Source organism: Erpetoichthys calabaricus, chromosome 10 (assembly GCF_900747795.2).
Source record: "Erpetoichthys calabaricus chromosome 10, fErpCal1.3, whole genome shotgun sequence".
Lineage (NCBI taxonomy): Eukaryota > Metazoa > Chordata > Cladistia > Polypteriformes > Polypteridae > Erpetoichthys > Erpetoichthys calabaricus.
In genome coordinates this window covers 158,120,771-158,148,599 of record NC_041403.2, presented here as the reverse complement: position 1 = coordinate 158,148,599, position 27,829 = coordinate 158,120,771, and the positions used below count along the sequence as shown (strand labels likewise).

The 27,829-nt window shown below is 41.6% G+C and overlaps 1 protein-coding gene across 1 annotated transcript; it reads right to left on the bottom strand.

Annotated features, from left to right (window-relative positions):
* Window positions 1-22: 22 nt before the first annotated feature.
* Window positions 23-27,544, bottom strand: LOC114658465 (calcium-binding protein 2-like). The gene is made up of 8 exons (XM_028810536.2): window positions 27,436-27,544; window positions 26,143-26,263; window positions 10,978-11,254; window positions 7,274-7,304; window positions 4,595-4,738; window positions 2,809-2,918; window positions 2,546-2,693; window positions 23-324 (listed from the first exon to the last, which is right to left on the bottom strand). The coding sequence occupies exons 2-8, from the start codon at window positions 26,250-26,252 to the stop codon at window positions 296-298; spliced, it is 849 nt and encodes a 282-aa protein (XP_028666369.1). The 5' UTR covers window positions 26,253-26,263; window positions 27,436-27,544; the 3' UTR covers window positions 23-295.
* Window positions 27,545-27,829: the final 285 nt, after the last annotated feature.

Sequence of the window (27,829 nt, the reverse complement as noted above, 5' to 3'; positions counted from 1 at the left end):
AAAATTGTGTCCGAGCCTCTGTGTTGGTCAGTCATGATATTTCTCTGTTATCAGGAGTGTATAAAGATTTGGAGACATGGTTCACATATTTAACAAAGACAAAGCATTCTGAATGATAGTGGAAGGCTATGAACGGCGTGGAGTTTGGGGACGAAATCCACCTGTCACCTTGCTGCTTTTTATGGTGGACTGAGGGGCATTAGTGAGCGGGATGGTCTCTCCAGGTAATTGTGAAGCAGTTTGTTCCCATCGGCAAACAACAGTCCAGAAAGGGGACACCAATGTGAAGAAACTGTTACTGAGTGGACAACATCATGACAAACTCTGTGAAAAAAGGCATAAACAACAGGCGTCAGAAAGACAAAAAGCACTGTTCTACCCAAACACTGTTCTATACCCTGAAGCTAAGACTCAAAGCAGAGGTGCGTATGGTTTGAAAGTGCAGCAGAGACATCATCTGCCATCAGAGAATAGCACCATGCCTGAACCCGAAAGGTGGTACTTACCGATAAAATGTAATAAATATTTTTAGCAAGTTAAAAATGGAGCCAACGATGAATAACAAAGTGCTTCAGAAGTTTATAAATTTGTCTTTTTTTTAAGTCTTTACTGGTTACTATAGAAAATTTAAATCTATGTATCAATATAATCTTGATGAAACTTGATGTAGCTTTAGGCCACATAAGAGTTAAATATTAAAGGCTAATGCCTGTACTTTTTTATTCTTCTAAATAACCAGAAAACCTCCAATATTTGTCAACCCAAGGTCAGGAATATGAGAAATAATTAAATGAATATGAACAGAAGATTAAGTGATGGTCACTCCCTGGGTCAGGTGGCCATTGTGACCTTTGAGTCAAATTAATAGTGAAAAGCTAGCAGTGCAAACCAACAGGATGAGGGAGTTGTATCTTAGAGGTCAGAGAGTAATGAAAATTGTGTAAAGCATGGTTGTTTTCTATTAAGAATTGTAATAAATACAAGGCTCACCTGAACTAAGGGTCTCACAACATTTAACTGAGATGGCTGTGCAATAACGTCTTATTCTGATTGCTCATTCAGACACTCTGCGTGATTTTTCTGAAGAGAATTTTCTCCACGATGCTTCCAGTTAATCTGGGGCAGATTTCAAAATCCTCGTTTTAACATATAAAGCCTTAAACGGCCAAGGCCCTGTTTATTTAATTTGAATTCACCATTACTTATAAAGAAGACTGCACATTAAGATCTCAAGGTGCAAGCCTGCTTATGATCCCAAGGATTCATAAAATAACAGTGGTAGGTTGAGCTTTTGCTTACAGTGCCCTGAACCTGTGAAATGGTCTGGCAGCTAATATAAGGGGTGCCCCTTCAGTCTCAGCTTTTGAAATACAGGCTGAAGACTCACAACTTCAGTTTAGCATACCCTGACTAGAGTATGACTGCCGATTGGCTGTGCATACTGCATTTCTGTTTGTTAGTCATTTGTGCAAGTATATAAAAAGTAAAATATTCATGAACCATTAATAACCCTCCTCTATTCTGTTTCTCTTCTTAGTATCCTCATGTAGCACTCAGTGCCACTGCTCTACTGCCTATCTGTCTATGAAAAAGTCATCTCAGATAAAGGACCACTGGAATCACCAGGTAGAAGTTGTCCTTTAATCTGATTGGCTAATTCAGCCATGGAATGTTGTACTGTTGGATTGCAACAGTGTGTGATATAAATTCAAGAAAATGGCTAGTTTGAAAAATCACTCTGATACAACTATTGATCTTTTCTTGGGCGTGGTGTACGGCCAGGGGAGAGAGCATATCCCGGGTATTACCTCCCCTGGAACACTAGATAGCAGCTCCCCTGGGTTGCAGCGGTGCCTCTGACTCCCACTGGGCTCCTTAGTAGTTAGAGTTTGGGGGGGTGCTGCAGGAGCGGCTGAGTCCTTTGGTGTAGCACTTCCACCACACCCAGAAGTGCTGCTGAAAGAAGGTCATGGAACACCTGGAACACTTCCCGGTCCTTTATAAAAGGAGCAGCCAGAAGCATCCAATTGAGAGCCAGAGTCGGGAGGAAAGGAGACATAGCTTGCCAGGAGGAGTGGAGTTGGACAGAGAGGAAGGGTAAGAGAAAGGAAAAGAAGAAAATAGTGTTTTGTGCTGTGTTTTGGTGCTGTGAACAGTACTGTACAGGTGGGAAACGGGGGAAGGCGTTTCCCACAGGAAAAAAAATTAAAAATCTGTGCTGAACTTGTGTCCTGCGTCTGCCTGTGCCTGGTTTGGGTGGCAGGAGCATCTTCTGCAGGCCACAAGGGGTACCAGCAAATGTGTTTAGGCCATGTTAGAATATCTTTGTAGAATAAGCCACACTTGATCTCTTGTCACACTTGCTTTGTTTAACTCGATGACATATCAAAGGCATGCTGGTATATGGGGGACAACTGCTTTTCATTTCATCACTCTTCATAAAGCACTTTTTCTATGAGCCATAAGGGGACCAACAAATCTGTCCATGTCTGTAAATATTTTCTGTAATATATTTTATGATGATATAATCCAACCTCTTCCTTACCATCAAAGTCCACATATCCATCTCCATTCAGGTCAATGTCCTGCAGGATCTCATCCACCTCCTTCCCACTCAGCTGCTCACCTAGCAGGTGTTTCGCAGCTTCCCGCAGCTCTGCTATGCTGATCTGCCCATCATTGTCAACATCAAACTGCAAAACAGAGCAACCCATAAAAGACAGAACACTACAACTACAAGGACCTGAGAGGGAGTGGGGCAGCCAGGTGCAGTAGAAGGGACGGAGCTGGCATCAGTGTGAGACTCACCTCTCGGAAAGCATACTTCAGCTCCCGCACTCCCACCATGTGAGCTGTCTCTGCCAGCATGCGAGGACCCATCAACTCAACAAAGTCATCAAAGTCAACTCGGCCTCCCACTTAAGGATAAATAAGTAAGAGATCATGAGAGACAGAGTGAATACAAAGCGCACGTTTAAACACTTCAAGTGTAGGATTCAGAAACATGAGCTCATTTTTTTCCTGACTCTGAAGGTAATGATATGGACACTGGAAGTTCTCCTGTGTCAGGTTTAAAATGGAGCTCTCCACTTTGTCCAGGGAGTGGGAGTTGGGAGAGGAGAAGAACAATGCTAACCTGGGGGGAGTGGAAGAGAAAGGGAGAGAAGGCAAAGCAAGGTTTGAGCATAGAAGTGTGCAGACTGAGATCTATAAAGAGGAACAATTGTATTGAAACACTCATTTGAAACCGGGACTGTCTGTGTGTAGTTGTGTCTCTGGTTTGGAGCTCAGTGATGCCTGCTACAGGCCCAGAGGATTTCTTCATTTACTGCTTCCCTTATCTTTGTATCCCTAATTCTTTTTTTAGTTTATTTTATACACATTTTTAAGTCTAAAAAACAGATTTTTTTATATTCTCCTAATGACCAAACTGTCAGAAACAGACTCCATGAGGGTGGCATGAGGGCCAGATGCTCTCTACTGGGACCTGTGCTCAGAGCCCATCACTGTGCAGTTCAATTGCCATTTGGTGGCACATGTGACAGATGTGAAAGAGTCTGGAGACACCATGGCAAATGTTATACAGCATGCAACATCATCCAGCATGACCGGTTTGTCAGTGGGTCAGTGATGGTCTGGGGAGACATATCTTTGGAGGGTCACATAGAAATCCACGTGCTAGGCTACAGTACCCTGACTTAGGTACCAGGATGAACTCTTCAGAGCCATTATCAGATCTCACGCTGGTGAAGTGGGCACTGGGTTTCTCTGGGTGCAGGATAATGCCCAGCCTCATTTGGCCACAGTGTGTAGGCAGTTTCTGGATGACAAAGGCATTGATGCCACTGACTGACCTGGACGTTCCCTAGACCTGAGTGAGAACCTTTGGGACATCATGTATCAGTGCATCTGATGCCACCGAGCAGTGCCACAGACTGTCCAAGATCTCACTAATGCCCTGCTCCAAGTCTGGGAGGAGATCCCTCAGGACATCATCCGTCGTCTCATCAGGAGCAGGCCCAAACATTGTTGGGAGTGCATACAGACATGTGGGGGTCAAACACACTACTGAGTCACATTAGGAGTTGCCGTGATGAAATTCACGCACGTTGGATCAGCCCGTGATTTCAGTTTTTGACTTTGGTTTTCGTCGTGATGTTCAATCAGCCCTGAATGTGTTGACGATTTTGGCTTCCATTGACCGTTGTTACATCATTTTCTTCTCAACAAATTACATGGTATTACTCAGTAAAAATTTTCCAGTTGAATATTTCGTTCATTGCGTGATTTAAGTGTTCCCTTAATATTTTGAGCACTGTATATTAGCATATATTATTACATTACATAATCACTAGAATCTGGTACCTCTTTTTTTAATAAGGACTCACTGTTATGAAAATATTTCATAAACGAAATGGTGATAACTAACTCTTTAATGAAGTGACTGGAATATTTTAAAAAGCTCCAACTTTCAAAACAATGAACTCACCTGAATGTTACACCATCAGCGCATTTTTTAAATTGTTTTGAATTTAACTTCAGAGAAAACACAGCAAAAATTCAAGGTAGACTGGAATGAGCGTTAAGCACTTACACCTCATTTTAATTTGCTGCGATATCTCAATCAGCTCCATCTCCGTGGGCATGTAGCCCATAGTGCGCATGCATCCTCCAAGGTCCTTGTAGCTGATGTAGCCATCCTGGTCCGTGTCAAACTCCATAAATGCAATGTGCAGCTCTGCAAGGTGAAGAGAAAGTAGTCGACAAGAAGCAGAAAGCAACAGGTACTCACATCATTTCTAAGGTTATTTCTTTTGTGCAAGCAAAATATTTAAGATTTCTAGAACTCTCAAAAGCTCTCTGGTTTTGTTGTTCAAATCAATCACAAGCATTAGTTTTGGTGGTTCGTCGTGTGGTGGGTGCAGAAACTCACTCTCAGCACATGCTCCCAACCTTACCTCACCTCATTAGTGTTACATTTTTTTTGTAGGTCAAGTCAACTGATGATGCGTATTCAATGAGTCGCAAGGGACTGTGGGTTGTCCTCAGTCTTCATAAGGCTGCAGGTGCATGATATCACCAATAATAAGAAGAATAATTAATTTATATAGTGCTTTTCAGGGTACTCAAAGTGCTTTACACAGTGAGTGGGGAGCCACTTTAACCACCACTAATGTGCAGCCTCCACTTGGATGATGTGATGGCAGCCATTTTAGCACCAGTATATTTATCAAACATTAACAGCTAACTGGTGAAGGGATGAGGGATAATTAGCCAATCGGAGGGGATGATTAGGGGGCTATCATGACTAGGCCATAGAGGGCAATTTAGGCAGGACATCAGGGTACACCTTGCTCTTTACAAAAGGATGCCAAGGGATCTTTTATGACCAAAAAGAGTCAGGACCTTGGTTTTTGAGTTCCCCATTCAGACCACAGGGTAAGTGCCCCCTGCTGGCCTAACCAACATCTCTTCCAGCAGCAACGCAAGCTCCATGATGGTCTTCCATGCAAGTACAGGCTGTGCCTGAACAGGCCTATGTTCGGGTGGATGACCTCTTCTGAAATGCAGGTGGTATAGCTGCTGGTATATCACTGGGTCAAAGGGGTAAAGGTCAGCTTCATGTACTTGCTAGTTGTCCATTCTCCTGGATACAACTTAAAATCCTTGTTGATTTTCTTAAAGTTTTTATGTTGATTTCTGCATGGATACAAGCTGACTATGTCTGTTATGAACTGCCAAGTACAGAATCCCAAAAATACTCAAAATGTCCACTAGAGGAGGGAAAACCGCCAGACCCACAACTAGAAACCGAAAGGGCAGACGTAGAATACTTATAAATAAAAATACTTATTTTTGCAAAGATGTTCTCTCTGTGTATTTACTACAACTTCTAGGAGTTCCAGATCCTTTACTACAATAGCATGAAATAAAACAAAAGGCTGGATTAGTGGAGACGGCATGTCTTTAGGTGGAAGGCATAATGGTGGTAGCAGCAAAATCTGGTGGAGAAGAAAGGGTTGACATGGTGGCAAAAGCAGGAGACTTGGTTTTGGTATCAACCAGGAGCCTGGGTACCGCACAGGTGTAGCAATGGCAGTCAGTTTAACTGTAGCAGCTATGAGCAGCTTTGCTTTCCAGTGGTCCTCGATGGCTGCAGATGTGAATCTCTCAAGAAAGTATTTAATATTAGTCCCATAAATGTGCACCTCATCTAAAAAACGTTGTTGTCATCCAGATCACAAATACTGGCCAGGAAAGACAAGGCCTTAACTAACTTGTCCTGGATTTCCATTAAGTGATTATAAGTATGCAAGCGTGGAGATCAGAGACGAGCCAGTATTCAGAGCAACACAATAATCACAGAAGTAGCCATCCACCAAGTCAAGAGATTTTCTCAAAAACCACAGCTCATCTTGTACGGAGCTGCTGCGAAGTTGACTTCTTTTCTTTGTTTTGAACTAAACTAAAGAATACCCAAGTACAAAGAGGCCGCAAGGGCGGCACGGTGGCACAGTGTGTAGCACTGCCGCCTCACAGTTGGGAGACCTGGGGACTTGGGTTCGCTTCCCGAGTCCTCCCTGCGTGGAGTTTGCATGTTCTCCCTGTGTCTGCGTGGGTTTCCTCCCACAGTCCAAAGACATGCAGGTTAGGTGGATTGGCAATTCTAAATTGGCCCTAGTGTGTGCTTGGTGTGTGGGTGTCCTGCGGTGGGTTGGCACCCTGCCCGGGATTGGTTCCCGCCTTGTGCCCTGTGTTGGCTGGGATTGGCTCCAGCAGACCCCCGTGACTCTGTGTTCGGATTCAGCGGGTTGGAAAATGGATGGATGGATGGAAAGAGGCCCGAAACTACTCAAAATGCCAACTTAAACGGGCTGGGGGTCTAACACCAAAAATGCTGATTGGCAAAAATTAAAGCATTATCTTTTAACATTTGCCAAGGACTCAGTATTTTTATTTTGTATTTTTTTATTTTGGGATATTTCATGTATTTCATGTTTCAGGTTTTTGTTTTGTTTCTTTCTGTTAATATTTTCTAGTTCCTTAAATCTTCTGTAATTTTTAAGAATGTCAAGAATGATCTTTAATGTCTCATTTCTCATGCAGTCTGCATATTGAGCCAAATTGGGTTCTGCTTGTGCAGCACATTTTGGATTCCCTTGTTTTGTAAATTCTTTTATTTTTGATTTTATTTTTTATCTTTTGCTATTACCTCTGGTTATTGTGTTTTAATTGATTCCAAATAAAGAGAACTAAACTGAACTTTACTTACCATCCAGCTCTTCCGGGACCAGTTCACGTTCCTGTAATAAAAAGAACCTTGGGTCACATGTTACTCCAGTCGCACATTCAGTCTTACATACAGTATTCAGTTCAGTTGTTCCCTTTCGGAGAAGATGGAGAAGGAATCAGGGTCAATTAAGTGGATTTCTTTCTGTTTAATAGGCTTAAGCAGCCCTTAAAGTGCCCCCACACACGTTAGCATTCAGTCATTGTCAGGGGACAATCATCAGTGAGAGTCGTGAAGCTGTTTATGTCATTATGCTCTTACTTCGGAAAAGTTTCTCTTTGTAATCCGCTTACTGGGAGAGCCATTTTGAGTCATACAAAGGAAGTGAGTGCTCAGCTTCAGATTAACGTCTTTGCTTATTATCATCACAAACAAACGATTGGGAAGGAAACCAGCGTTCAAACTTGGTTTAGGACTGGAAAAAAAATATATCCACTCTCGCTGTCAGCCTGCTCTGCAGCAACTCTCACCTCCCAAAGCCATGCTGCCCTGCATCATGGCTTTGTCTCCAGTAACCAATTCTCTCTGTTCTGTCCAGAAAGTTCCTGGTGTACGATGCTGGCGTTAATGTCGGTGGCACCCAGCTGAAGAGCAGTAGTGGCAGCGCCTCCTTATCTATCACAAGTACAGTGGAGTAGCAAAGTTGACTATTATAAAGAATCTATTTCTATCTAAACACATTATTGTGTGACAAAGAAATAGTCTAATAAAAAAAGACTAATGATAATATAATGTGCTGCTAATATTAAAATCACATTTTTTGTAATATGATGCGTTTTAAAGGTCTTTATTTTATTCAATACTAGTCAACCCGCTGCCCGCGTAGTAGTGAAACAGGACAGTGAGGACGGCCCTGACTGGATACCCACTGCTGACGTCACGCTTCCCCCTCCCTCGGCCCACAGATTCTCTCTCTGATTAGCGCGAATATATTCATCCTGCAAGCGAACTATGATTCTTAGCGCAATGAGAGAAGTCGCAAAATCAACAGGAATGTTCAAGCAAATTATAGAAAAAAAAAACCAGACCTAAATCTTTAAGTAGTTCTTTTGTTTGCTAGCCAAGCAGATGTAAGATACGCCCCAAGGCTGGCGTGTGAGTGAGGAGGGCCTCGGCCCGCTGCGTGTCTCTCGGATTTGTGGAAATAAATCGGTACCGCAAGCGAACTATGATTCTTAGCGCAATGAGAAAAGTCGCAAAATTAACCAGAATGTGTTAGCCCACGTCTACCTTGTGATGAAGGACTCATCAATCAGCATGACATTTTTGAAACGTTGCTTGTATTCATTTGCTTATCATTTTATGTAAGACTAGCTGTCCCCCCACGGCTCTGCTCACATAGTAGTGAAACAGGATAAACTTTGTAAAAAAATTAAATTCTGGCCAAGCAGCAGGTAGGTACGCTCCGAGGTCAAATATTGGCACTGTATCTGATCGTGTTCTCTGGCAATCAGCAGCTACCCTCTGAAACACACGTCAAAGGTTACTCCTTAACAATGTGTAGATGATAATGTCTGCTGAACAAACAGGTATCACTAGCTAAGCAGAGGCGACGTCTGCTCCAACACATGGTGAAAGGTAGAGTGACTTGAATGCCGGCTGGCGCGTGAGTGAGGAGGTCTTCACCTGGCTCCCCACTCCTGAGGTCCTGCTTCCCCCTCCCATCGGCCCATAGCCTCTCTCTGGGATTTGCGTGAATAAATCAGTAACGCAAGCGAACTATGATACTTAGCGCGATGAGAGAAGTCGCAAAATCAGCTGGAATGTTCAAGCAAAGTATGGAAAGAAACCTGATCTAAATCCGTTAAGTAGTTCTCTCGTGAAAACCAGACGGACATTGGATTTTATACATATACTGTATAGAGATGAGATATTTCCATCTATCTGATCTATTTTGATTACCCATCTTAATTCTCCCTGTTCCCTTTACTTTAGCTAACACACACTAACCTGTACATATTTTTACTTCTTTTAATTGTTCATTAATAAGTCAAACAGTACTTGAAACTTGTTAAGACATGATAATCTTAAAAATATGGGACGTAATACATTTTCCTTTTTTCTTATTGCTTCATTAACATGTTGACTGATGAGCTATATAGAGTGGCCCCTAATGGCTGATTGCTGCTTCTGTGTCAAGCCCACTCTATTGCCCATATAGCCTTTAGTGCACCACCATAAAAATATGACTACAAATCACATCAACGTGAATCCTATGCAGACCCCTGTGATTCTGTTTGGTCAGTTTGGTAACTACATATTTCCTGAAATGCATTTCCATTTGTCTCAAACCAGCAGCAGGCCCACTATCTGCTCCTTTGTGCAAGGACGATCACTGCCAGAGCAATACAAAATGACCTCCAGCTGGCTACTGGTGTGCTTGGTTCGGACCAAAACTGTCAGAAACAGATTCCACGAGAGTGGCATGAAGGCCTAATATCCTCTAGTGGGACCTGTACTCATAGCCCATCACCATGCCTCCCATTTGGCATTCGCCAGAAAATACCACAATTGGCAGCTCCACCATTGGCACCCCGCTCTCTTCACAGACCAGAGCAGGTTCACGCTGAGCACATGTGAATGTTATGCAGCTGGCAGCATCATCCAGCATGACCAGTTTGGCGGTGCGTCAGTGATGGTCTGGGGAGGCATATCCTTGGAGGGTCTCACAGACCTCCACATGCTAGGCATCAGTACCCTGACTGCTGTTAGTTACTGGGGATGAAATCTTCAGAGCCATTGTCAGACCTTATGCTGGTTTAGTGGGCTCTGGATTCCTCCTGGTACAGGACAATACCTTATGTGGCTGGAGTGTGTAGGCAGTTCCTGGATGATGGAGGCATTGATGCGACTGATTGGTCTGCATGCTCCTCAGACCTGAAGCCAATTGAGGACCTGCAGACAATGGTCTGCACAATACACCCATATTGTGCGGACCATTGCCTTACTCAAAGAGAAGGTGCACCGTACAGCAGAATGGTTCAGCACCATGGTAAACAGCCACCTGCTCTACCAAGCCTGAGTCAGGGCCGTCTTAACACTTAGACACACTGGGTAGTTGCCCGGGGGACTCAGGAGCATAGGGGGCCCATGTTTTTTCTGATGCCTATGTATGTTTCTGTCTTGCTATCAGAACAGGAGCCCCAGTGCTCTACTTTGGTCTGAGTCTTTAGCCAATACTAACAAATGCATGAGTAGCCCATTCTGAACCAATGAACATTCCTTTGTTCAGATTTGATATCTTTTTTAGTCTGCTGTTTTCAAGCAAATTAGACTACTGTCAATGGCACAACTATTTTTTGTCACTGTGCATTTAAATATATAAAGAAATCGTGTTACTTGGATCATTCTAGAAATTCATGTTTGTCAAACAGAACTCCCATTTTTAGTAGAAGAGCCCCACTGGAAAACAAAAGTGAAATGTACTCCTTCCTCACTCAGACCACAAGTGCCAGTCTTTACTGTTACTGTTACCAAGAAAAGTGTTTCCACTGTGAACACCATTTTGAATTGGCTTCTCAGAGTGCCAAACTAGCATGGCCTTCCTTTCCTTGCCACTTGTTTGGTACTCTGAAACACAAGCTTGTGGGGAAGCAGAAAAGTAACAACTGCCACACAAGGCAAAGACGAGCTGCGTTAGCTAAGGGAACCCCCTTCCCCTATTTCCCCCACCAGCATTACTGTACCTGTCCAAAGAGGTTATTGAGAATCGGTGAGTACATCTTGGTGGTCAAAGATAGATCGCTGTCCTGCTTGGCAGTTCGGCCTCTTGAGCTTCGACTCTGGTGGCTCTCTGTGGATGAGCTTTTGCGTAGTCGTCTACCCCCTGACTCGGCGGGATTACCCTCAGGAGTCGGTGAACACTGCTGTCCTCCGGTGCCTTCGGGAGAGCTGCTGCCGTTCCTCCTCAATGCTGGCTTGAGGGGTGTGACGTCAGGTGGGAGGGGATCTTTAGGACCAGAGCTGAAAGATCAGCAAGAAAGGAAAGATAATCCCGGTGTTATATTGTACCTTTCACAGCACGCCTTGCGTTAGTCTAGAAAGTGTACACATGCCATAACGTAAAAACATTTGAGTGCTTTTCAAGTTTTAGAACTTTTATTTTTATTTATTTACTTCATTAAATAGACAGGTGTAAATTCATATTAAGAAATAGCCTCTCTCAAGGTACAGTAAATGTGAAACAGTAAATTATCGGAAACTGAATTCTCGCAGGATGTTTTTCTACTTTAGGACAAACTTGGCTGAAAATTTAATGATTCTTTTTAAATTCAAATCTTTCAAATTTGAAGCATTTGTGCTGCGTGCGCTATTTGAGATGACTCGTCAAAAACTGAACCATCCTGCCAGATTTCCTTAAGGAATAAGTGGAGCAAATTTGAACAAAATTAGTTGTTTCAATCAGACAGACATGACAATGACAACAGAGGTTCCTCATTATATAAAAAACTAAATCAAAAGAACTATATATATATATATATATATATATATACAGTCATGGCCGAAATTATCGGCACCCCTGGAATTTTCCTTGAAAATGCACCATTTCTCCTAGAAAATTGTTGCCATTACAAATGTTTTGCTATCCACATGTTTATTTCCTTTATGTGCATTGGAACAACACAAAAAAAGAGAAAAAAAGCCAAATCTGACATCATGTCACACAAAACTCAAAAACCAGGCTGATCAAAATTATTGGCACCCTCAACTTAATATTTGGTTGCACGCCCTGGATAATAACTGAAATCAAGCGCTTCCTATAACCATCAACAAGCTTGTTACACCTCTCAACTGGAATTTCCGACCACCCTTCTTTTGCAAACTGCCCAAGGTCTCTCAGATTTGAAGGGCGCCATAAGTGTTCAATCGGATTTCGATCCGGACTCATTGCTGGCCACTTCAGAACTCTCCAGCGCTTTGTTTTCAACCATTTCTGAGTGCTTTTAGAGGTATGTTTGGGGTCATTGTCCTGCTGGAACACCCATGACCTCTGATGCAGACCCAGCTTTCTGACACTGGGCCCTACATTGTGCCCCAATATCTTTTGGTAGTCTTCAGATTTCATGATGCCTTGCACACATTCAAAGCATCCAGTGCCAGAGGCAGCAAAACATCCCCAAAACATCTTAGAACCTCCACCATGTTTGACCATAGATATTGTGTTCTTTTCTTCGTAGGCCCCATTCCATTTTCTGTAAACAGTAGAATGATGAGCTTTACCAAAAAGCTCTAACTTGGTCTCATCTGTCCACAAGACGTTCGCCTAGAAGGATTTTGGCTTCCTCAAGTACATTTTGGCAAACTCCAGTCTGGCTTTTTTATGTTTCTGTGTCGGCAGTGGGGTTCTGGCTCTCCTGCCATAGCGTTTCATTTTGTTCAGATGTCGACAGATAGTTCAAGCTGACACTGTCTCACTGTTCTGAGTCTGCAGAACACCTTGAATATGTTTTGAAGTTGATTGAGGCTGTTTATCTACCATTCAGACTATACTTCGTTGCAGTCTTTTATCAATTTTTCTCTTCCGTCCACGTCCAGGGAGATTAGCTACAGTGCCATGTGTTGTGAACTTCTTGATTATGTTGTGCACAGTGGACAAAGGAACATGAAGATCTTTGGAGATGGACTTGTAGCCTTGAGATTGTTGATATTTTTCCACAATTGTTGTTCTCAAGTCCTCAGACAATTCTCTGCTCTTCTTTCTGTTCTCCATGCTTAGTGTGGCACACTCAGACGCACAACAGAAAGGTTGAGTCAACTTTTCTCCATTTTAACTGGCTTCAGGTGTGATTGCTATATTGCCAGCACCTGTTTCTTGCCACAGGTGAGTTCAAACGAGCATCACATGCTTGAAATAAAACGATTTACCCACAATTTTGAAAGGGTGCCAATAATTTTGTCCGGTCCATTTTTGGAGTTCTGTCTGACATGATGTCAGATTTGGCTTTTTTTCTCTGTTTTCTTTTGTGTTGTTCCAATGCACATAAAGGAAATACAGTAATCCCTCCTCCATCGCGGGGGTTGCGTTCCAGAGCCACCCGCGAAATAAGAAAATCCACGAAGTAGAAACCATATGTTTATATGGTTATTTTTATATTGTCATGCTTGGGTCACAGATTTGCGCAGAAACACAGGAGGTTGTAGAGAGACAGGAACGTTATTCAAACACTGCAAACAAACATTTGTCTCTTTTTCAAAAGTTTAAACTGTGCTCCATGACAAGACAGAGATGACAGTTCCGTCTCACAATTAAAAGAATGCAAACATATCTTCCTCTTCAAAGGAGTGCGCGTCAGGAGCACAGAATGTCAGAAAGACAGAGGAATGCAAACGAATCAATAGGGCTGTTTGGCTTTTAAGTATGCGAAGCACCGCGGCACAAAGCTGTTGAAGGCGGCAGCTCACACCCCCTCCGTCAGGAGCAGGGAGAGAGAGAGAGAGAGAGAGACAGAGAAAAACAAACAGTCAAAAATCAATACGTGCCCTTCGAGCTTTTAAGTATGCGAAGCACCGTGCAGCATGTCACTTCACGAAGCAGCTGCACAGAAGGTAGCAACGTGAAGATAATATTTCAGCATTTTTAGACGAGCGTCCGTATCGTCTAGGTGTGAGAACAGCCCCCCTGCTCACACCCCATATGTCAGGATCAGAGAAAGTCAGCGCAAGAGAGAGAGAGAGAAAAGTAAGTTGGGTAGCTTCTCAGCCATCTTCCAATAGCGTCCCTTGTATGAAATCAACTGGGCAAACCAACTGAGGAAGCATGTAGCAGAAATTAAAAGACCCATTGTCCTCAGAAATCCGTGAACCAGCAAAAAATCTGCAATATATATTTAAATATGCTTACATATAAAATCTGCGATAGAGTGAAGCCGCGAAAGGCGAAGCACGATATAGCGAGGGATCACTGTAAACGTGTATACCAAAACATTTGTAATTGCAATAATTTTCTGGGAGAAATGGTGCATTTTCTGGGAAAATTCCAGGGGTGCTGATAATTTCGGCCATGACTGTATATATATAGTATATATATATATATATATATATATATATATATATATATATATATATATATATATATATATATATTGTAACAGTGGAGGTATTGCTCCACCTCTTGAACCCTCAGGTACCACTCCAGACACCAGGTGAAAGTACAAGACTTCTTTATTTTCTTGTAAAATAGTGCACCAAGCACCCTCCTTTCCACACTACTCATAAATCACAATAAACTACTCACAAAACTCCTTCCTCCTCGCCCAGACACTTCGCCACCCTACCTCCCAGCTCAGCTCCGTGTCTGGGCTTTCCCACAGTCCTTTTATACACCCTGACCCGGAGGTGTTCCTGTCCAACAGTCCACAGTTCCTTATTCCTTCCGGGTCAGGGTAAACAGTCCTTTTCTTCAACCTGGGAGCACGTCGTTTCTTATCTCACATGACCATGACGTACTCCTGGGTTATAGGGCACATAAGAGCCCACGAGCCCCCCTACAGCGACGCCTGGTGGCCCCCAAGGTATCCAGCAGGGCTGCGTATAAAAACTACATAGTCCACGAGGCCCTGCTGGAACTCGGGGCACGTCCAGGCTGTCCGGAGAGCTCCTCCTGGAGGTCTGGGGGTGAGGGCCGGAGTAAGAAGCCGGCAATCCACCACTATATATATATATATATATATATATAGTAAAAAGGAGCTATATATGCGCCTGACCCAACACAGATTGGGCACACCAATAAAATAAATAAACTTTTGTTTTCTTCAGCTGGAGGACACGTCTTCCCTATGTCCCCCAGCTACAACGCAGTCCCAAAGCACCAATACACCAAAGTTAAACACTCTTCCTCTGGACCATCACTCCTCCCAGGCAACCTTAACACATATATATACATATATATATATCTTATATATAAACGTCTACGCATGGAAGAGTGTGTGTCTGTCCGACCCAGAAGTGAGAGCTGGAGTCGGGGTAAGGGATCCACCTCCGAGGATAAACAAGGCCAGCACGTCGGCAAAACAAGACCTCTGAAGAAAATTAAGCTTAGCCGCTAATGCACAAGCGAGGCGAGCACCCCAGGAAAGAGATGCCCCGAGTAGATCTTTTCAATTTCCTGACATCTCTACATTTCAATATTTTTTCTGACGATTTCAATATTTTCTAGGACACTTAAACAGCTAATATATATATATATATATATATATATATATATATATATATATATATACACGAGGATTGTTCAAAAAGTTTCCGCACTTTTTTTAACTCTATTTATTAAGAATTTCAAAAACAAATTACATCACTTTTCTACACAGTCACATTCCTTTGTGATGCAATTTTCCCAGCGTTGTACCAGCTTTTTAATGGCCAATTGCTACATTTTGAATGTCCTTGTATATATATATATATATATATATATATATATATATATATATATATATATATATATATATATATATATATATATATATATATGTATAAAATAGGAGAATGGGCATCCCAGCCAGAACAGGGAATAATTTAATTCCCAGATGGGACACCAGTACGACAATGTGGATAAAGTGGCCAATGGGACAGGAAAATACTTTTGTACCCTTTTAATAGATGGACCAGCAGAAGCCACGAGTAGGCAACAGTTCCATTCACACCAGGTGGCAGTGGTCCTCATATGTTAATCCATTTGGGACAAAGGCAGGGGAGCTTTGGAGATGGAGTCCAGAAATGCATCCCTGCTGGGGCACCAACATACTGATAGAGGGTGCTGTCAGGGGAGGTCCCCCCTGCTATCTTTATGGCTCTGAAGTGCTTCTAAGAAGACACGACATGGCACTGGAAGCATTACAGGGTCTGACATTAAGGGGTTCCACTGCCTCACTTCAGTGGAGACGGAGTCGGGAGGCAGTGGGCAACATTCAACAGGAGATAGAGAGGAGGAAGAATTCAATTGTTTGTATAATTGTGGATTATTTTGGAGAGGTGATTATTGAAAAGGAGCTTGGTGTTATTAAATACTGTACCTTTATTTTATTCATATAATGTCTGATGTGTGTCTTGGATTTGGGGCTCTCTGACACCCCCTGGTGGCTGCTATATAACACATATAGGTCTGAGTTGAAGTCTGATTTTTTGGGTTGTCACCTACCAGGTAACACTTGTGATTGGTCAGCTAATCGGCAAACATACATGATACCCTCTCAGCTGTGAGAAGCAGATCATACACATGCCATATAGTACTTGCCAAATAATACCAAGAGTATGTTTATGTTGGTGCTCATCAGATGTGCCCAAGGCAAAGCCTCAGACGTTGCGCCATATCAGCAGGTTTGCTTACTTGACAGGGTGAAGATCGGAGTATTAGATCTATAGGTCTGATCGCAATCTGATTATTTGGGTGGTCACTTAACAGATGGCATGCATGTCTATGATACGCTTCTCACAGCTGAGAGGGCATGGCAGATGTTTGCCAATTGGCCAACCAGCCACAAGTGTTACCTGGTAGGAAAGAAATGAAGTCGAGCAGGAAGTGAAGAAAATGTGAGAACTGGGTGTTTTCAAACAGAGGAATAGCCCGTGGACATGTCCCATCGTGAAACGCAACATAACAGACTGCTTCTGTGCTTTATATTGTCACAAATAAATTAGACCTCATCTTTAATTACTTTTTGTGAGGGTCGAGAAGCAAATCCAGAGGGACTTATTGTTTCTCTCCCATGTGAACAGAACGAAGTGAGAATTTATAAAATGGTATCTCTAAAAATACATAGAGCATGTGAACACAGCATATGACAACGGGGCTGCTACAAAGTGACAAAAATAGTAAAAACTGAGAAGTCAATTAACACTGCAGCCTAAGCCAAAATGAGATACAAAAATCAAAATCAAAGAAAAAAAAAGATTGAAAAAAGTTTTAGAAACTGTCAAGAAAGGACATTTGAAAAAAAAAAAATTGTAATTCAATTAAAATGCATAGATTTGTTAAAGTGAAATTTCTAACCAGCTTAATTATGGAAAGAAAATAAAAGTTGATGGGGCGCAGTGGCGCAGTGGTAGCACTGGTGCCTCACAGTAGGGAGACCCGGGTTCTCTTCCCGGGTCCTCCCTGCATGGAGTTTGCATGTTCTCCCCGTGTCTGCGTGGGTTTCCTCCCACAGTCCAAAGACATGCAGGTTAGGAGCATTGGCGATTCTAAATTGTCCCTAGTGTGTGCTTGGTGTGTGTGTGTGCCCTGCGGTGGGCTGGCGCCCTGCCCGGGGTTTGTTTCCTGCCTTGCACCCTGTCCTGGCTGGGATTGGCTCCAGCAGACCCCCGTGACCCTCTGTTAGGATATAGCGGGTTGGACAATGACTGACTGACATAAAAGTTGATTAAAGAATGTAGGATAACGGTTATAATTGGAGACATTTTCAAATTGTAAGTGTTATTTGTTTGGAATCATTTAAGGAATCTAAGCATTTGAATTCAATTAAATTCACTCTTTTATGTATGCCCTATAATTTTATTTTTAGTCATGTATGACCAACAAAATCTTAGTACAAGAAAATAAAATATTTTTTACTTTTTAGTGCATTTTGGAATTAAATTGTGTCACTTTTTTATATATATATTTTTAGCCACCCTAGTGCCACACAGTCCTCAGTTACATTACAAAAACCTTGCCTTGGGTGGGAAGGTGATGTGACAGAAATGACATTAGTGACAGAGTGGAATCGAACCTACGATCTTAAAGTGAAACATAACATTCATTTCAGAAAATCCTAACCAGGGTGACACCTTACACTCGTGAAGTACTGGAAATGTGCGCTTGTCTCTTGGCGAATCAAACCTTCAAAAGAGTATTTTGGCAAATTTGCATATAAATGATGACAAATTGGGGCGGCACGGTGGTGCAGTGGGTAGCGCTGCTGCTTCACAGTTGGGAGACCTGGGGATCTGGGTTCGCTTCCCGGGTCCTCCCTGCGTGGAGTTTGCATGTTCTCCCCGTGTCTGCGTGGGTTTCCTCCGGGCTCTCCGGTTTCCTCCCACAGTCCAAAGACATGCTGGTTAGGTGGACTGGCGATTCTAAATTGGCCCAAGTGTGTGCTTGGTGTGTGGGTGTGTTTGTGTGTGTCCTGCGGTGGGTTGGCACCCTGCCCGGGATTGGTTCCTGCCTTGTGCCCTGGGATTGGCTCCAGAAGACCCCCGTGACACTGTGTTCGGAAAATGGATGGATGGATGATGACAAATTGGTACAATTAAAAAAAAAAGTTTGTGTACATTGGTCTCAAACCTTCAACCATTTTATTGAACATCCAAAATGCTAACCACTTGACCAATGCTGCCTAACTGTCATATTGAAGTAACTTGACAAAACTTCAATATCAATTAAACAAAATGATTTTTTTATTACTGCGGTGGGCTGGCACCTTACCTGGGGTTTGTTTCATGCCTTGCGCCCTGTGTTGGATGGGATTGGCTCCAGCAGACCCCCGTGACCCTGTAGTTAGGATATAGCAGGTTGGATAATGGATGGGTGGGTTTTTTTATTAAATTAATTTGCCTACATTGGTCTCGAACCCTTGACTGTTTGATCGGAACATGCTAGCCACTTGATCAACACTGCTGTGTATTTGCTAAAGCATAATATAAGGCACGGGTGTCGAACTCCAGTCCTGGAGGGCCGCAGTGGCTGAAGGTTTTCATTCTAACTATCTTCTTCATGAGCGACCAGTTTTCACTGCTAATTAACTTCTTTTGCCTTAATTTTGATTAACTCGACTCAAGCCCCTTAGTTGTCTCTTTTTCCTTAATAAGCAGCCAAATAAAAATGAAACACAAAACAAGCCACCACATGACCAGCCCCCTTGTGCCCATCACACAATATCTGAACATAAAGAAAGGTGAAGGTCTCGGTAAGGCTGATCTCTCAGGTCACTAAAACATTTTGACGGTGTTCATAGAAAAAAACAGAAAGTTCAACAGTTTTGGAAATGTGTGCTGTGGTAGAATGAGAGCAGCAACAAGCTATGGAATTAAATAACGGGTTTAATTAACAGCAAGAATCGGCTTCTCATTAAGAAAGTGATTGGAGCGAAATTGGTTGGAGTTTGAAATCCCAGTTTAGCAGGTCATCTGTTGGCTCGTTTCACGTCTCATTTCTGTTTGGCTGTCATTTAATGAAGAAACAAATCAATTCAGAGGACTGAATCCTTAAAAACCGGGCTATTAAAATGAAGGAAAAAGGAGTTAATTAGCAGTGAAAACTGGTCACTGATTAGGAAAAGGGTTAGAATGAAAACCTGCAGCCCAGTGGCGTAGGAAGGCGGGTGCAGTGGGTGCGGCCCGCACCGGGTACCAGCTCTGAGGGGGTGACAAAAAATTGCAGGTTTTGTATTAATGCGCCTTTTTGTTACATAAAATAACACGTCAAATAATTTACATGGGCTTTAACAATCCCTAATTGCAACAAATTGCGGGTGAACGATGTGACGCTGTAATGATTTAGTATTATTGTGTGGTGGGGGGGGGTGTTCTGTCTTGTTTCTTTTGAACTGTGCTGGTGCTCAAGTACACAAACCGGTCCTGTGACTCATTGTCTCATCCCTGCCACAAATATATCATCGCCCCAAGTCGTTCTGTGCAACAAGATGATATTTTTAACCCGAACATCATAATAATATAGTCGGCGCGAAACGTTTTAGACAGTGGGGTGGGTAGGTATTTTCCGCTCTAGAACCGACCATAAAGTAAACAAGTTTACTTTACTTTAGGATCGTTCTACGAGCGAACGGACAATATCTCCCTCCCCATCCCACTATCTTAAGGCCCCTATATATATGAGCCGGGACACACGACGAAATCATGTGTCACAATTCTGGTTAACAAGTAAGCCAGCCATTCTGTAGAGAATCGTAAATCCAAGAATGGCAATCAGTTTCTGTTCCGTCCGATATTTGGATGGATGACATATCATGGAGGGTGGGTGCATCTGGGGAAATGTCATTTAATTAAATAAGCATATCTGTACTAAAGTGGTTTCGCTTTGTGGAGATGTGATTCCGTTGCCTTTGCTGACACCGACGGCCGGCAGAGTGGATTACAGCAAGTGTAGTGTACAGGTTGTGGTGTTCGTGTGCCAGCCACGGAGTCTGGGAAGCCTACTGACTCTGGGAAGCCGCTGCGTTTGAGTCTGGGGCGTGCGCCACTGCGCAGAACGTATGCGCCTCGGTGGGAAGCCGCTGCGTGATGAAATATCATGGAGGGTGGGTGCGTCCTGGGACAGTTCATTTCAACGCGCTTCTGTTATTGGTTTTCTTCATGCAGTCTCGTGTTTGTTTTTTAATGGCTGTGTCGTCGTATATGCGGTGGTGTGGGCGGTCCAGTCCAGGTGGCTGTACAACCTGTTGTGCACGCTTCACCTCAGGTTTAGTTCACAGGTCGTAGGCATGGTAAAGTTTCCATTTAATTCAATAACCCTAACCCTTTGAACTAAAGCGGTTTCTTTGTGTGGGTGCCTTCATTCATTGTTTATATCCATACGGGCTCATTTACAGGTTGTGTTGTTTGGGCGCCACCTACTGACTCTGGGAAGCCACTGCGTTTGACTCTGAGGCGCCGCGCCACAGTGCGCATGCGCTTCGGTGCGTCCGCTGTACATAAATTAACTGTGGTTTAGTAATATAGATTGGCGATTTGGCGTAATTTTTGGTGACAAATCAGAGGCCAAGAAGGGGCAGTTTTGGAAAATTATCATCTCATCAATAATCATTACAGTTTGTTGGATTAGAGCAGCGAAAGGCAACCTTTTTCGAGTTGCGGCGCACTAAGTCCAAAAATTTTCTTTCGTGGCGCACCTGAGGGACTGCCCATAAATAAAGTCGTGACGACACAACCTATGGACAATCGCCAATAAAAACAGTTAATTTTACAAGTTTGAAAGACATTTCATTAATAAAGGAATCAAAGGATAAATCTTAAATTTAATTAATGTGAACGTTGAGATTGTTTTTCAGCACATATGAGATTGATGCGAGGATCAATTTTCGAAAGACAGACGCACATTTCCTTGTCGATCATTTGAAGTCTCTCGTGTTTCTTAGACTTCATTTCCGTTAAGTGTTGGTAGAAGGCTGAAATTTGGCAGGCTCATTCCTTACAGCTTACTTACAAAAGTTAGGCAGGTTTCATTTCGAAATTCTACGCGTAATGGTCATAACTGGAACCTGTTTTTTGTCCATATACTCTAATGGAGGAGGCGGAGTCATGTATCGCGTCATCACGTATTACGCCTCCTACATAATCACGTGAAGTGAAAACAAGGAAGAGATTTACAGCACGAGTCAAACGCAGGAACGAAGGTAAATGACATTAATTTTTGAGTGTCTTTTAATACTGTGTAATTGTTGAGTGTCTTTTAATACTTTGTAAGCATACATATTAACAGATGTGAAATTAAATGTGTGCATTTACGGGGTGATTTCTCAGGCTTAAAGCTCGAAGTGATCACTCGAGTGAAGGCAGCTTCACAAAAAAAACAGATCCTTAACAAACTGTTATTGGTATATTTTCCCTCAATTTTAAAAGGTTTTCTTTTCTTCTTAATAAAAATTTAAAAGCAGGACTTCGCCGGTGCGAACCGCGGGGATTTGAGCGACTGACGCATATAGACATATTCATGAGTGCAGGTACTTCGGAAAGAAAGCACCGTGTAAACCTAAAGTTTAAATTAAATTTATAGACCTACAAAACGTTGCCATTGATTTCAGGCAAGATTGCTTTTCTCCTGTACAACTATACACTGCATTCTCAAGAGTGTGCTTGCACGGCTTGGTCATATTACAACCGGAGTGCTGAACTGACAACGTGATATACAAACAGAACAATCGTAAAAACAGGATTAAATAAAAAGGCTGCTTCCGTTGGCAAAGCAACGAAAAAGGAAGACCTTATATGACGTTCGTTTATAAAACAGCGGAGAGGCTGTGTGAAGTCAGCTTCACAAAAAAACAGATCCTTAACAAATTGTTATTGGTAGATTTTCACTCAATTTAAAAAGGTTTCTTCTTAATAAAAATTTAAAAGCATTACTTCGCCGCTGCAAAGCACGGGGATGTATATAGATAGATAGATAGATAGATAGATAGATAGATAGATAGATAGATAGATAGATAGATAGATAGATAGATAGATAGATAGATAGATAGATAGATAGATAGATAGATAGATAGATAGATAGATAGATAGATAGATAGATGTGTATGTATGTAGATATGTAAATATGTATCTATAATAATAAAAGGCAAAGCCCTCACTGACTCACTCACTCATTCATCACTAATTGTCCAACTTCCCGTGTAGGTGGAAGGCTGAAATTTGGCAGGCTCATTCCTTACAGCTTACTTACAAAAGTTAGGCAGGTTTCATTTCGAAATTCAAAGTGTAACGGTCATAACTGGAACCTCTTTTTTGGCCATATACAGTAATGGACTGCAACTCACTGGCCGTGGGAGGTGGGGTTGCAGGGGTTGCGTATCGCGTCATCACGCCTCCCACGTAATCACATGAACTGACTGTGAAGGAGAAAGGACGGCCTTATATGGCGTTCGTTTATAAAACAGTGGACAGGCGTCGTCAGCGCAAGAGGCGAAGCCACAGTTTAAAAAGATTTACTTTTCTTCTTAATAAAAATTTTAAAGCAGTACTTCGCCACTGCGAAGTGTGGGTATTTTGATATATATCAAAATATATCGCGTCATCACGCCTCCCACGTAAGCACGTGAACTGACCCGCTGCCGTTTGCAATGCCATATTCGCGAGATACAAGTTTAATCAGAAGACACGAGGTATAAACGACAGTTTGGATCACATTGTAACAGAGTTAATATTGCTGTAGCGAGAAACTTTTAACTGCCGGGTCTTAGCTAACATTAAATAAACCCGTGGACATCGCAACATCACACAAGAGACCGGCTCACGTGAAGTGACTGAACGCAGCAGGAGTGATCACTTCGATGAATCAAACCTGTTCAAAAAACACATTACACAATTGATAAGGTACGAAAACATAATGAAAAAAAGCACGGTATAAACCGTAACTTTAAATTAAGTTTATAGAATCGCTCCTGCTACCGTTTGCAATACCATATTAGCCCCTGCGAAGCGCGGGGATTTTGCTATATATATTAAACTATTTCAACCATTCTATGATCTGCTTCTCGCAACTGAAAGAGGGCACCGTGGCAGAAGTTAGCCGGCTTGCTGACCAACCACAAGCGTTACCTGGTAGGTAACCACCCATACAATCAGATTGTGAATCAGACTACGAATGCCTGCAATGTAATTACCCCGATCTACATGCTGTCAAATGAACGAACCACACGCCGTGGCACAACGTTAGGGGCTTCGCCTCTAGCGCTGACGTCCGAGGTTCAATTCCCGTAAGGAAGTGCAGTGAGTGTGTACGCCTGATGAGCCCAAAATTACGGCGAAACACGTGTCGCGTACTATGCATCTTCAAAGCACGGTGTAAACCGTAAGTTTAAATTGAGTTTATAGAAACGCTCCAGCTGCCGTTTGCAATACCATATTCGCGAGATACAAGTTTAATGAGAAGACACGAGGTATAAACGAGACTTTGTAACAGAGTTCAAATTGCTGGAGCGAGAAACTTTTAACTGCCGGGTCATGTCGCGTGTTCTCGGGTAGGTACACCAAAAAATGTATACATTTATGCATGTAATGGGCAAACAAAAAATGTACTATACCCGAAAGCACTGCAGTAGTACTCAATGTATCTTTACTTCTTAAATGTTAATGTTTTACTGTTTAATAATTTATACTCTTCTTATATGTTGTTCAAATTCTTTTATCAAAATACCAGTAACAGTGCACTGCACGATAACGTGGAGTGAATACACATGAGCATTCATGTTATTTATCCTCTTTCTCTGTACGTTTACCATTCGTTTGCTCAGAGGTTGATGCGCTTGCTGCTTAATGAGCAGCTCTTCACCCTAGCGTCCCGCTGCTTCTCTTCTTTCGTCGGCATCTTTTCCCGTTAAAACTGATTAAGTTAGTTTTTGTGTTGCGATAACTTAGTATGGTGCGCACAGCTGTGAGTTGATTCTACAATAAAATAAAATAAAGATAAAAAGAGTAATAAAATCATCACCCTGAAAGCGAATAGTACACGTGACGTAGTATATGTGTACCAAATTTCAAGTCAATAGATGAAACGGTTTGTGAGCTACAGGTGATTTAAAATCCTGGACAGACAAACGAATAGCCACGGTAGCGTATTATAGAAGAAAATTTTACTGTTTAATTTATATTTATATGCAATGTGCTTCTTATATATTACTTCATATTCTCATATGATAATGATGTTAATGTTGTTTATATTGATTTCTATGTTATTGTAAGTGCTCTTTATTTGTGGAAAAATAAATTTGGCAATTAACAAACTTATTTTACACATACTACATTTTATTTTTTTCTCTTGCACTCAGTGAGCGAAGCCACTGGGTAATCAGCTATATATATATATATATATATATATATATATATATATATATATATATATATATGTAGATATGTATATATATGTGTATATATATGTAGATATGTGTATATATATATATATATATATATATATATATATATATATATATATATATATATATATATATATATATATATGTGTATATATATATGTAGATAGATAGATAGATACTTTATTAATCCCAATGGGAAATTCACAAAGGTGAGTCTTGGCATGTAAAACTCCATGCCCACGTTGTAAAAGTAAATGTGTCCAGGGAACGAATCCACATAAAATAAATTACCGTAATACGATAAAGTAATAAAGTAATAGGAGTGATCAATAAATAAAAATAGAAATAGAAAAATAAAAGTAAAAAATAAAAGTAGAAAAGTACACATACAGTCATACACGGAGCTGCTGAAAAGGCTGCCACTCTCGGCTGCACCGGGTGTTAATTATGTAGATATGTGTGTATATATATATATATATATATATATATATATATATATATATATATATATATATATATATATATATATGTGTATATATGTACATATGTAGATATGTATATATATGTAGATATTTAAATATATATGTATATATGTGTCTGTGTATATATATGTGTGTGTGTATGTATGTATGTGTGTATATATGTATGTATATATGTATATGTATGTGTGTATATGTATGTGTATATATATGTTTATGTGTATATATATATGTATATATGTATATGTATATATATGTTTGTGTGTGTGTGTGTGTGTATATATATATATATTGTATTTATAATAACAGTTCCAACCCCTCTTATGTTCTTTTAAATATCAAAGAATCTGAAGCACTGCTACTAATCTGAGATACACAAGGTAACATTCAAGCTCCTAGAACTATTGACAATAGATAACACTTTAGAAATGACCACAACGAAGTGTGGATTCGTACCTCTGAAAATATACATTTACAACACAATTACATTGACAATGATGTTACGTTATTTTTAAAGTGTTTCCTTTTCTTTTTCATAACCTCTTTAACACACTACTTCTCCGCTGCGAAGCGCGGGTATTTTGCTAGTATGTATATATATGTGTCTGTATGTGTATATATATATATATATATATATATGTATATATATGTGTGTCTATGTATGTATGTGTGTATATGTATGTGTATATATATGTGGATGTGTATATGTATATATATGTGTATATATGTAGATATGTGTATATGTAGATATGTATATATAAGTATATATGTTTATGTATATATATATGTTATTGAAAATATTCAAAATGTCATTTTGTTATTGAAAAGACTGATGAATAAAAAGTTCACTTGCCTGCTTTTCTCCTTCTTGTCTGCCTGTGCTGCCGTCTCCTTGTCCTTTTTCTTCACTGATGCTTTCTCCTTTTTGTCTGGGCCAGCCTTCCCGTTCCCCTTCTGAGACATTGCAGAGGGTCCTATGGGGAGGAATTTTGGGGTGTTTGAATCACGCTATGTTTCCACCTTCACTTCCATTCCTCTTTTCCAAGTTATCCATGTTAGTGCCATTTCTAAAGCAGCTTCAGTCTGTCCTTATCTTAGTATCCCAGAGTCCAATATCATGTATCAGCAAAGTTTATTAGCAAGAGATAAAGCATCTTATTTGCACTGAAACAAATTACAACAGCATAATGAGTTTATAAAGAAGAGTGCTATATACTGCGGTGGGCTGGCGCCCTGCCCAGGATTGTTTCCTGCCTTGTGCCCTGTGTTGGCTGGGATTGGCTCCAGCAGACCCCCGTGACCCTGTATCCGGATTCAGCGGGTTGGAAAATGGATGGATGGATGGATGGTATACAGATCAGACTGGCATGAAGAAACACTCACATGCGTGCATATGTTGGCAGAGTTACGTGTCCAAGAAGCATGGCCGGCACATTCAAGAGAGCTTTGGCTCAGTTACTGACCTGGTTTCTAACACTAGTGAAGAATCATAGCCCATGGCTGGTAGTTCATGATAAGAGTCTGAGCAACAAGTTAGACGCTGCCCCTTACATCTATGAGACTAACACTTTCATTAGCTGTCGGACCTGCAGTGTTTTATCATCTCTTTCTGTCTCCCTTTACCATTTGAAGTTCAAGTTCAGCTTATTGTCACGTCGACAGGCTAGAGTGAGATGCCAGCTTACATGTCCGAACAACATATAACACCTTACCTCTCTCCAGTGCCACAGTCTATCAAGTCAAGTCGACAAGTCGATTCTTCCTTTCCCACATTGCACTTTATAAAAGATAACTGACAGATAATAATTGACACAGACACTGACTAACCTGCATGGCATGTGCACGACAGTGAGAAATCACCCAAACCCACTGGTTCATGTTTTTACTGCATCTACACAAGATACTGCTTTTCACACACTTTGGTTTATCATCAGTTATTCTAAACTCTTGAATTATGTGTGAGGCGTACATCTTACTTCTTGTCATACTTATAGGCAGACCAACAGACACATATCGAAGCTATGGAAAGACATAAGTACATGGAAAACAAGGAAAGTGGACAGTCAAATGAGTGTGCATACAAAGACAGGGCATCATGGATGACAGGCAGGGAACAACAAACAGGTAGACGGAGATGTTTACTCACCGGTCGAGTGCAGTCCAATGGTGCTGAGTCTGCTCTCGGGAATGGAGAGGCCAGTCCAGTTAATGCCCCTCCTTTCTCATGTCAAGTAGAGGATTAGAAAGGATGAGCTTTCTAAATTCGTCCTGCTCCTTCTCTGAGCCTTTTCTGGAGTGACTTTGTGGGACACATGAATAAACTGACAGCCAAAGGACATAATCCAGCCGTAATTAATCCCTGTTCATTGTCACTTTGGAGTCAGAGCCTCTCCCAGCCCGACTGAGCACAAGGCAGGATCCACCACTGTATGTGGTGCCAGTCCATCATGGGAAAAAAAACGGAAACAAAATCAGAGTTGGGCAGCGTCCATTGGGGCGTCATGGCTTCCATAAAACCTGGTCCCTCCAGAGCCCTACAT

What these genes read in the sequence shown, in the direction of transcription:
- LOC114658465 (XM_028810536.2), bottom strand. Translation starts at nt 26,252, where the DNA reads ATGTCTCAGAAGGGGAACGGGAAGGCTGGCCCAGACAAAAAGGAGAAA. An exon ending in GGTCCCGGAAGAGCTGGATG is followed by an intron (nt 4,739 to 7,273) that starts GTAAGTAAAGTT and finishes TTCACCTTGCAG; the next exon opens with AGCTGCACATTGCATTTATG. An exon ending in TGAAGTATGCTTTCCGAGAG is followed by an intron (nt 2,694 to 2,808) that starts GTGAGTCTCACA and finishes TCTGTTTTGCAG; the next exon opens with TTTGATGTTGACAATGATGG.